The 12,249-nt window shown below is 40.1% G+C and overlaps 1 protein-coding gene across 11 annotated transcripts in view; it reads right to left on the minus strand.

Moving 5' to 3' along the window:
- Positions 1-12,249, minus strand: part of rapgef2b (Rap guanine nucleotide exchange factor 2b) — a 94,567-nt gene that overhangs the window by 39,199 nt on the left and 43,119 nt on the right. For all 11 annotated transcript variants that reach the window (XM_026329850.1, XM_026329848.1, XM_026329846.1 and 8 more), the window contains 2 exons: positions 8,847-8,922; positions 6,406-6,573 (listed from right to left, as the gene is read on the minus strand). In XM_026329850.1, coding sequence (XP_026185635.1) covers positions 6,406-6,573; positions 8,847-8,922 — 244 coding nt within the window. The remainder of the gene's footprint in view (positions 1-6,405; positions 6,574-8,846; positions 8,923-12,249) is intronic.

Below are 12,249 nucleotides of genomic sequence, written 5' to 3' on the forward strand. Positions count from 1 at the left end.
TCCACTGAGCATGTTTGCAGATCGCCTTAACTTCTCCACCTCCTCATAACCACTGTGGGACATTTTCAACCTCTAAGCAGACAGTAAAAGTCCAATTTTAATGCACTATGTGTGGTGGCTTTTTTAAAATCACTATACCTTTTGTAAATTAACTTTGACACCTTTGGTTTAATTATCTCAAACACATAGGACTGTGGTAGTGAAAGCTCAGAGCCTCTTATCTTATCGCAGCAGTTATAGTTTTAAGTATTATTCTGTATTTTGGGAGAGACACTTAATTGTGTGCATGCCAAGAGTTAATTAAGAAGATCGCCACGAATGTGATGTCTGTATAGTTCGTTAGCTTAGCTTAGACTGGAAACAGGGAAAGACACATACTTGCTCTGTCTAGAGGGAGCAGACTAGTGGTTTACAGCTCTGAACTTTAGCTGCTTGATCTAATGCTAGCTTCAATGGCAGATATAAAAATATATAAAAAGTCCTTGTGAAAGGAAGGGCCTACATTTTGGGAAATATACTTACCTGATTCCTTGCCAATGGTTAGATGAGAAAATCAATTCCACTGTCACCTATGTTCTGCTGTGTCTGCTAAATGTGCCACCCAGCAGCCGAGTAACTGCATAAAGACTAGAAATATGGAAAACAGCTAGTCTTCTCTGTTAAAATTACAAATGAGTTCTTTCTTAATGTTTTAAACAAACATGCAATACTATGTATTAATCAGAAAGCTTCAGAGATGCTGTAGGCAGCATGTAGATTTTTAAACCAAGTCTTTCCATCTGTTAGCGAACTTAAGCAGTTACATAAAGTGAGCCAGTAGAGTGGTATCAATCTTTTCATTAAACTCTTGTCAGGAAAATAAAAGTTTGCATATTTTCTAGCATATCAATTTATTCCCTGCAGATGTACACTGTCACTAAAACCTAAAATCTTGTGGATTTTGCTTAAATGCAATTCAGATGCATCTCTCCAGATGCAAACCTATGACACATAATGACAATTACTGTAGCTATACAGCTGTCAGCTCAAATGGCCATAGCCCCTAAAATGCTCCACTCAGAAGGAATATTCTCACACAAACCTGGTGACATCCTTATCTACAGTACTTTACTTCCATATATATCTTAAAGCAATTAAAAGTTGTCAAAAGATGAGCAATGTCACTGTCAAGGACACTCCAACAGAGAACATGATTGCTGATGGACACATTGGCTGTTGCAGGGATTAAACCTGTGACCTTCTGATTACAGGGCGGACTGGCTAACCACCAGGCCGCCCGGGCGGAGGAAAAGAGTAAAAGGAGTATTGATTGTCTGCCTCCTGCTGCTTGTATAATTATAGAACAGCTGTTCAGGGCCTTGGATGCTCTACTGGCCACTGAGTAAATGCAGAGGAGGAATATTACTCATCTACTCCTCCAAGAGTTTGGGTGGTGTCTGAGGCTGAGGAGTTTAAAAGGAATAAAATTAGGAGAAAAGAGGCCAGTGGGTTAAGGAGATAGTGTAAATTATTATACTTTGTTAGGGATAAAATCAAAAGTGTTTAGTACTGGGGCCTTAATGGCAGTCACATCAATATTTCATTTCAGACCTGCACAAAGACCTGTGGATGAGAGATCAGATGGAAAATCTGTGTGCATAGGTGTGTGTTGAGTGTGTGTGTGTGTGTGTGTGTGTGTGCGTGCGTGCGTGTGTGTGTGCACGTAGGGTGTGTCAGGTTGACAGCACAAATGGCTGCTGATATTAGAGGAACAGATAATGTGTGTGAGATAAAGTGTAAAATGGAGAGGGACTGAGAAATGGAGATTATGAGCTTTCTGTGAGGGAGAATATAGAAAGATCAAGTGTGTGTGTGTGTGTGTGTGTGTGTGTGTGTGTGTGTGGAAGAGAGGGAGAGGGAGAGAGAGAGAGGGAGAGAGAGAGAGAGAGAGAGAGGGAGCGAGCGAGACAGTGAGCGAGCTACTGGAACTCACTTGTGTGCATTCTGAACAAGGCATCCAAGTGTAAACCCACTGCTCTGAGCACAGGAGATGTGTTGAATCCTAAACACTGTCCTTTTTCACTGCCCTGATCTATCCAGGTCACATGTATGCAAACAGAAATATATTATTATACTGTATATTTATGCTCACCCTTTCAAATCCCTCATAGCTACTTCTAGTGATAGCCAACACCAAATTTAGGCATTTTAAATTCCCTAAGTCAAATGTGATGTAATTTCTATACCCATTCCAGGCTAGAATAAGTATATCACGTGTTTTAGACAGATGAAGATAAAGCTCATAGTGAGACAGTGGTAAAAAGGAGGAATGTCTTACATCATACCATCATACCAGACATAAAACCTTTTTATGTGACACAACAAGGAGAAAAAAGCAGGTGTGGTCAGTGACTTGCAACAAATCTGATGAGTGCATTAGAAGTGAAGCCAAAACTGCCTTCTTTCACCTTAAAAATACTGCAAAGGTCAGTCTCTCTGCTGGAAGATGCCAGACTAGTGCACAGCATCCTTTCCTGTATTAATGCACTGGTATCGGAGCTACATAAAAAGACAGACTCCCAGGTACAACTAGTTTAGCAGGCCTGCCATTAAAGTGCGCAAAACCCCAATTGTAACTGATGCCCACATCTTATTTCAGACTTCAATCTGGTCTGCTTCTTAATTCCCTCAGCACAAAAAAAACTCTACCAAAGCTTTGTAGGCAGACTTAGAAATGGAGACATCATCCTCATGTTCCATAAATTTGGAGTTATTGCCTGCTTCACTGTCACTTTTAAATGATATTGATGGGACTGATACATCGGTCACTACTGATTAAGGCAAAAAAAAAAAAAAGCATTCAGTTTTAATCATAAAGTAGCCAACTTTTGGATATCAGACTAAAATAAATAAGTTAAAACAAAATGGCAATTGAGTCTGCTGATTGGGCGGTTTGACTGACTCATCACATCCTCTGATGACACACAGACACATCATCTTCCTTTTCCAGAGCCAGACAACACTGAAGCTTATGCTGATGAAGTTTTCAGTCTCTGAAACAGCCATATCAAAGATGTGTGAACTAAAGACACACTAAACTATTAACAGGTACAAAAAAAACTCCATGCTAATTCTCTCTTACCTGAATCCTCGTAATGACATTAACTGTCTAACCAGATCCACATGAAGCTGTATATTTGTATGAATATTGTTATTAAGGCCTGACTGATCTTTGTACAGAAAACAGCTTCAGATCATTTTGTGTGTGTGTGTGTGTGTGTATTCCCACTGGGAGTTCCACTCTGGGTTACCATTACATTTATATTTTAGTTATTATGCTGACACTCTCCAGAGCAACTTACAGTGACTGAGCATGTTCAGTCTGTTGCTCAGGGACAACAGCAGCTCACACAGCTGTTCATCAACACAATGGTCACTGCAGGGGATCGAACCTGTGACCTGCTTGCACACTCTTGCTACACATGCAGGCCATTCTGATACCAGCAATTATTCCTCATTTCAAGAGTAACTTAGAACAGCGGTGAGAACAAATGCTGGCAGTGGTATGTCACATCTCATCACACTCAAAAAGCCATTATGTTGTAAATGAAAAGATTCATGCTTCATTTACAATAAAGTGATCTCATCTGAAATAGTCTCATCCTAACATAGCTAAACTCTACGACCCAGGACAGTTTTATCTCTGGCCAGCATTGTCGTACTATATACGGGAGAATCCTGTCTGAGATATGGTCTAAATAAAGCTAAACAACATGATGAGCCTCAGGGTTGCAACTTACAATTATTTCTGATTAGTGCACTGAGGATTTTCTCAATGAGTTGGTCAGATGTTTGCTCAATTGTGTAAAACCTGAAGATTTTCAATTTACTATTTATGTAAAACAAGAATTCTACTTGTTAGCGATGCTACCACATAGAGAATATTTGCATGTTTGCTTGAAAACAGACTAATTTTTTTTAATTAATTACTAACAGTGTCAATGATTTGTCTGCGCTTTGCACTGGTAGTAAACAAGACATTTAAAGACTTCACTCTGGAAAATTGTGATCGACATGCTTTACAATCCAATTTATAAACTGACAAATTGAAGAATTATTCACTAGACTAATCAAGTATGGCAATAATAATCTCAGCCATAAACAAACCTGTTCTATTTACACTATTCCTCTCACTTCGAGGCCCTCAAACCAGTGAGTCCTCTAATGTTTTGATACCTGGCCTTACATTTTTGCCTTCATACCACTGACTAAGCCGAATAAAAATCTTGCCTGCTAGAAAAAATTAGTTTCTTCAATCAAAAGTTTCTCCTTGTATTTCTCACTTCCTAAATATGCCTCAGGGCAGGAGGGAAAGAAATCTGACTGTTGCCTTGCATTTTAAATGCTGGAGATTATCTTGCTATGTCAGCTTAGCATCTGCACAGATTCAGCTTCTGTCGATCTGCTACCCTCCACCCCTCTGTCGTCAGCAGTAACAGCATTGTACTGCACTCTTGTTAAGTTAGCTCCCATCCCTACTGTACTTCTGAGAGCACCCGAGCAGAGCCTATTTGGGACTGCTGGTTACCATAGCGCCTCCTCCATCCTTCCCACAGGAACGGTACTATAGCGAAGAGAGTTGGTTATATGACAAGGAGATGTCAGGCCATGAGAAAGTTCAGTGCAGCATCTTGGATTAAAAAAAAAAAAAAAAAAAAAAAAAAAAAACCCACAGTGAGTCTAAATTTAGGAAACAGGGTGGGGCTGTGTGGAGGCAGGAGGAAGATGACGTTTGCCGCATTTTTTTCTTTTTATGTGTGATCATTTCAAAGTGTTCCTAAAAGATCTGGTGCACTGACAGAACACCCAGGGGAGCATCAGGAATGAAGAGAATGCAGTGAAATTGTGCAGAACAGGAAAAACTGTGTGCAGCAACTCCATGCTGGGTATTTACATTATTAGCGTGAAAAGGCTTTGCTTCCTATTCCCAGGGAAAGAAGAAAAGCAGGTCTGGTGCAGCACAACAACAACGGCTGGAGTCATATCCTAGAGACTGGCACGGAAACTGAATGAGCCATAGAAAAAATCAGGACCATAAACTGCATTCTTGCCTTGAATATAGGGTTATGTGATTGTTGTCAACATCTTTACTTTATTACTTTGCTGCATGATTCTGCCTTTAACATGCTCTAATATGATTTTATTTAAGAGAACAGCGTTTCACAACTTTATCATCAAACTGCCACTGGTTTTTGAATAATTCTGTCAACACCAGCTCAATGGGAAAGAGACTTTTAAAGTACTTGAGAAAGAAAGCACAGTCAGAACCCTAAAACAGTCTCCTTTTCCCTTACGCTCTCCTTTCTGTTTGGTCTCTACACAGATGTTCTATTTTTACCTAATGCATTTTAAAAATACAAACACGACTGCAATCAAAGTAAACTCTACTTCATGCATGAAATCATATACTTCAAAAGTGAGATAAAGCTGACTTTTTCCCAATGCAAATCAGTTCGTTTCATAGGATTTCTTTAGCTACATGACATCTTAATAGGCTAGTGCTAGAATGAGAAAATGTTTTCAAAATCTGCATCGCTCACCTTTTAAGTTATAAGTCTATGTCTATTCCTCTCACAACCCTTTCAATCCCCTGGTTGGAAACCAGCACTTTCACACACAACTTTCAAACTGAACTACTTCAAATTATTTTGATTCAAGGATCATCAGCAACATGCAAAGAGCAGTTAAGCACATTTCTTCAGCTCCATGGAACTATAGACGCCATGCTCCTGGGCTTTACTTTGGAATATGCGGACACTGAAACCATCAGATCTGCAGTGATGACAACTATTAAAGTGTGTGTAGAGGTGCAACTGCTGGGCACAAGAAGTGCAGAAAACATGAATAAAATCTCACATTGCAAGACTTCACTGACAGTCATAAGCAGTCATACAGAGGTTCGGTGAGGCAGGTACAACACAAACTATTAAGGATTATGCTCAACAGACTATTATGCAATAAACAGAAAAACACACTGTAGCCAGCAGAAGCTATTACACAAAAATTTAACAACTCTAATCTAGTATGAAAAGGTAAAGCAACAAATAAACACTACAAGGAGGGCGATTAGGAAAACAGGCTCAAGGTGCACACTTCCTCAGGACAATGAACAACATAACACAACAACCTACAACAACCAGGGTCAGCTAAGGCCATCAGAAAGAGAGAAAACATGAAATTGGTCTACTAGGGACCACACATTTTCAGCAATGTTTAGAAGCATGGCTGCATAACAAGCTCTGAAGAAGGAGCTGGACAGACACTGCACAAACATGGCAACGGAGCAACAGTGAACCACCTCTGGAGCGCACAGCAATCCACAACAGCGAGGATAAACACAAAACTGTCGCGCAGGACACAACTCACCGTGTGGTATCCCCGGGCTATGGGCGGCTTTCCGGTGGGGTACGGATCCACCGTGTCGATGATTGTCTGCCTCTCCCCTTTCTGGTTGATCTTCCGAAAGCGGCGACGGGACTGTCTGTGCGAGGCTTGTCGCTGAAAGTACTCCTCATTTTCATCCATATAGTCCACCTGGAAATAACAGTGAGGGAGGGAGAAAGATTGGGGGGAGTGACTTGTCTTTGTCTTCATTCACGCCCTTCTCCACTCCCCCCAAAAATACTCACACACACTCTCATGTTAAAAACCCCACCCTCCTGTACTCCAACTCTGATTCCTCCACCTCCTCCTTCTCATTGCGTAAAAATAGAAGTGTGTGGGGGCTGCACTAGGCACACCTACGTCAAAGGGTGTTCACAACATGAAAAGAGAGTCAGAGAGATGGAGAAACAGAGGCTTGAGTGAGGAGGTTGGAGTGAAGGAGGGCGACAGAGAGGAGGAGTGGGGAACAGACTGACGGAGGTAAACAGAGGTGGAGCCTGGTGGAGTAAAAGATGAATACAGAAATAGACACACTTTCAAATCTGTCTTTTTTAAAACATATTAATAACAGTGAAATTACATGTTAAAACAAGATTAAATCCAAGTTTCCATTCTGAATGAACTGGAAGGAGGAAAAACATTTTCCAAGTGGAAACTGGCACAGAATGCCACTTTTGCATTGCAGTCAATGAAGTCATACTCCACCGTTTTCTGGCATTTCAGTGTTTCTGGCAACAGGACCATTTTGTTGCCTCGCAGCTTTGGATGGAATGACATATTTAAGTCTTTTTCTTTTTCTTTATATTTTTGGGCCAATTCCTCCTCTTCTTTTGCTTGCTACTTTTACTGCAGCTTCACGTTTCATAGGGTTCAGCCTTTGGGATTACACAACTAAAATCTCGCTCTGCTGTACCAACTGCTGCCATGACAACAGCAAGGGAGCTGTGAGTGAGTGAGAGCATACGTGTGATTGTGAATCTAACTGCTAATCTCTGAGCAATGTTTGCATCTGTGTGTGTGTGTACAGTACAAGCATGTGATTGGTTATTTTCTTCTTTTCACATGTGAAGCCTTTGCTCATGTTTGTAACTGCAGATCTGCATCTTTCTGTGTGCATGGGAAATTTCTAACATGGTTTTTTTATCCGTATGTATCTACGCTCCAGCAGAATAAAATTCTCTTCAGTAATTATTGGGTGGGTTGGCAGCTATAACAGTAAAAAGGGGTAAGGCCACAAAGTGTCTGCACTGAGCAGAGCAGAGAGTGTTATTTACTAAGGGTCTGTGTGCGTTGGATAGTGTAGAAGCTCAGTTAACAGAAGCTCCCATTTACAACGCACATTCACATAGACACGGCAATTACAGCATGTGAAAGGGAGATTACTGAGATGTGCTGTGCCTGCAGCAGTGCTCACAAGTCATTTTTTTCATCTTGACATAACATTGGTTATGTTTTACATGCTAGAAATTATGTGTGAGTGAGTGAGTGTGATTTCCAAAATCTAATCAAATCTGCATCGTAGCCCAGGCCAAAAGATCAGCTTGCAACCAAAATGGTCATATCCACAGTGTGTAAACTTTGGTTGGTTGAAGTAAGAATTTGTCAAAATATCTGCACAGCCTTGTTTACTGGTCTCAACACACTGTTGCCTGCAACTGCTTAGCTACTGAATTATGATTAAATAATCATTAGTGGCATTCATATATGTCCCTATGATTTATCGGTGCCCCATTGATATACAGATAGGAAAGTGATTTTCTCATGGCAGTAAACAACAGCACTATTCCATTTAAAAAGCTGCATCTGAAGCCTTTCACATGAACAGCAAATATCTTGAAAACAACTAGATTCAACTTTGCAGACCTCCTTTCCTGTCATAATTTAGCTTTTTTTTTTTTTTTGTGCTCAACAACGTCGGTGAGCCAACATTTGATTTGCTATGAAACTGGGTCAGAGTTTGTGCCAACCATGGATTCAAGCAATTCCACCCTCCAGATGGAAGGACTCCAGCACAGGCACTGTTAAATACAGCTGTGATAAACATATCAACAGGAGGCACTTACACAGATGAGTACAAAACATTACAGGACCACCTTTTGAGGACAGTACTCCAAAATATACTTCTTATTACTCCTGTGCTGTTGGTAATTTGGTGCTATAGTTTGTTCCTACAGTACAGTACAGTAATTGATTTTCCAGTATGCTAACATTGCAGACAACTAATTAGGTCTTAGAAAAGTTAAGACAATATGAGCTTTTGTTGAAGCTAGATCCAATTATTTTCCTTATTCCTCTGTGACTTTATGACAAAAAGTCTTAATCAAAATAAGAAGAACACTTCTAGTTTGTGTGTGTTATGTGGTGTATTTGAGGGTGGGTATATTAGAGGTAATGCCTTTGACGTTTGCATGCAAGGGACTCACCACAATCATCTCTGAGGGTTCCAGGACAATGCACTCACATCCACGTCGCAGGCTACCAGCTGATCGCTTCCCAAAACTAGAGGAGAAAGAAAAATAAAGAAAAATAAGAACTTAGAGGCTACCATATGACTAAAGAAAATGGAGACAGTGGCAATACAATTTGTGTATAGTATTTGCTCATATAATCTGCAAATGAAAGCACCTTGGCATATTTATTTAGAGAACCTCACAGCCACCAATGCAAATGTGTGGAAGCCTACAGTTTCCTCTGCCAGTCATTTTAAATATGCAGTATAGCATTTCTGTGGAAAATGCAAAACAGAGCAGCATTGAATGGACAGTTCCTCGCTCTAAGCATGTCCCCTCCCTCTTGAAGGGAACCACAAGTCTCTGGAAAAGCCCACTATCATGACATCACAGTATTCCTCGTTCCTAATGAGGAGGGAAGTGGGGAATATTAAAAGCAGCAAAGACCAAAATGTCTCAAAGAAGGGCAGCAACTGGAAATTCTGAGCATGAGGAGATCCAACTTGTGGGCGTGGTAAAAATGCTGCCTTTGTCCAGTGTCCGACCTCAATGAACAGAAACAAGGAATTGCTTGTTTGTTATTTTTAACATCTTTCAATTAAGAATGTGGCCCACATCTTGTTTGTTTGCTGACTGGGTCTGTAAGATAAACTCAAGTGACCTCAAAAGAACAGACCGCTGTCAAATTTGTGTCACAGTCCTGCATTATTTATCTGGGATGTTAAACCAGTGAGATGTTTCTCTTTAAATCTTAATTTAGGCCAGAGGCCTAGAGTGATTTAGAGATGTAATAATGTTATGATTCTTTTTTTCTTTTTTTGTTATGTTAAACCGAATACGTCTGAGTTTTATATAGTTGGTTGTATAAAAACAAGTCCTCATATGGAAACTATGACTAGGCATTTTATTATTTTCTGACACTGTGTCGATTAAAAAAGTCATTAAGAAAGCAAAAGAGAAAAGAATGTGTTATCTGTAGCGCTATATCTTTTGAGGTATTTCTAAAGCTAGTGCTAAATATTTGGGAAAAACTAGCAATTAAAGAAATATCTGCTAATTGTGTACATTTTTCACTACGTTTGACACTACTACAGTAGTGAATTACTACTGAAAATAATCTGAAGATTTCTATAATTGATAGTTATTTCTGTATTTCTTTATCTTAATTTTTTTGTATAAAGTATTTATTATTCTCAGGTCTTAAGAAGGGTTTATTGATTTCTCCAGCCATTTCTTCGAAGTGAGTAAATCCAGGAGTAGAAGATGAAGTGAGCTGTGAGGAGTGATGTGTAGCTACCTGCACCGAGGCTGTGGAGGTAGCGGTTTTCATCAGTCATGCCAACAGGTGCAGATTTCAGGCACAGCATGACCTAAACGATTTTGGGGCTTGTGACTACATGTTGTGGATACATGTCGGTTAGGCTGGGACATAAACAAGCTGGCGATACTCTACCAGCCACTTTGGCAAAGAGCAAAATTTGAGTATTGCACCCTTATTTTCTAAAAGTCCATTTAAGCTGGCTTTGCTTTTCTCTTTCTGTCTCCTCCCACAGGCAAGCCTCTTTTGCATTTTGTGTTTTTCCCCTCTTTTGTCAGGTATTTGGTTGTTCCTCTGCCAAAACTACAAATTTTCCCCTTCCTTTTGAACAACAAGTCATAATTCACAGTTACCTGGTGCCTAAAAACTGGAATCAAAGACAACATGATTGACTGGCCAGACGACAGCGGGCTGAGTGATTAAAGGCAGGGAGGAGTTTAATGCTGATGGCGGCTGTTTGCTTTGCCTAAGCTTCAGTTTAATGCCTTTTAACTGACTGTATCCCCGACATACACAGGCTTCAATTCCACTATAGGGGCAAACAGCGCTATAACACAGAAGGCTTACTCAGTGTTTTTGCTGACATTCTCCCGCACAAGACAAACACTCTAATTCTTCTGGAACTTATTTCCAGCAAATATGATTTGTCAGCTGGGCAGCAGCTTTAGAGAAACGAACGAATGCTTTTGGAGTTGGTACCAGCTCTGAGCCTTGGTTCGCTCTGCTGTGGAAAGAGGAATAGTGATTTTGCATTTCCTATTTCGTATCACAAAAACGAGTTAGGCCATCAAACGTAAACACAAGTGAAGTGTTCTCCCATTACATTCCTGACATTAGTAATCCAATCCTCCATTTTGCAGTAGGCAAATGCCACTGGCAATGTGAGATATTAAAGAGGGGATTATGGAAGTGGAGAGTGAGGGGGCGGGAGGTTTTTTTTTTTTTTAATAACACAAAAGTGTCTTGTTTGGCGTTTAAAGCCTCCACTGTTAGATGTATAGTCCTGGGCAAACATAAAGTACCAGACCAGCCCTGTGGGTGAATGTATATTAAAATATAATATGTCTTAAATAAACCTTCAATTCTCTTGGTGGATGGCAGGCTGGAGTGTGGGCATCTTGCAGCAATCACACAGTGCAGAGAATGGCCTATACTAATATTTAATTTTTACTATCTCTACTAATGATGCCCAAGTGTATGGACAATCTACAAACTATGAATAATTCAGCACTGAGGAATTCAGATCTATGTATAAATGTAAGTCTGAACTTTCTTACTACAGTGTGTGCTGGCTGACAAACTTAAAAAAACAGATGAGGGGTGACGCAAAGATAAGAAAGGTGTCACATGATTGAACAGGCATGCAACTCTTCTGTAACAGAGCACAAGCTGGAGAAAATGTTATTTGTGTCATACTTTCCACACTAGAAGGCTCCATATTGTATATGCAGACTGTACAACACAAATGTTGAAAAATCACCATATTCTATTCAGTGCACTTTGTTGTCCCTTCAAGGGGAATTTACCCTGCAGAAGCCATTAAAAATACAAACTGTGACCCTAATATGCATGGCTTGGTGTAGCACCTACTCTTCAAACATGACATGCAGATGAAATTGGTGTGCTTGTGCCCACTGGTGAGCCAATGACTTACTTGCCGGTTTTATATCATTTTGCAGCCTCTACCTGTACTATTCATTTGCAGCTCCAAAATAAGAAATTAATGAAATTGACTGCCAAAATTAGTCACAAAATAGTTTATATAACCTGCACGTAAACAGTAAAAACAACTGAAAAGGAATGCACATGAAAAATAAATCTGTCAAAAAATGTTCTCAGATTACAGACACCTTGTTTGAGCTTGTTTCACAGGCAGTGAATATCTCATTTTCAAATTAAACCCTGAAGCTGACTCTCAGTTCATTGACATCTCCGTTGCCTTGCATTCCAACAAGCTTGTGCGTCTAGAATGTCATTCTACACGCACCACCAGGCTATCATGCTGCGAATCCAGCAGCCCACCGCCAAATGCTCAGATCCATCCTGCTGTCTGACTGA

The sequence above is a fragment of the Mastacembelus armatus genome, chromosome 10 (genome assembly GCF_900324485.2).
Source record: "Mastacembelus armatus chromosome 10, fMasArm1.2, whole genome shotgun sequence".
Classification (NCBI taxonomy): domain Eukaryota; kingdom Metazoa; phylum Chordata; class Actinopteri; order Synbranchiformes; family Mastacembelidae; genus Mastacembelus; species Mastacembelus armatus.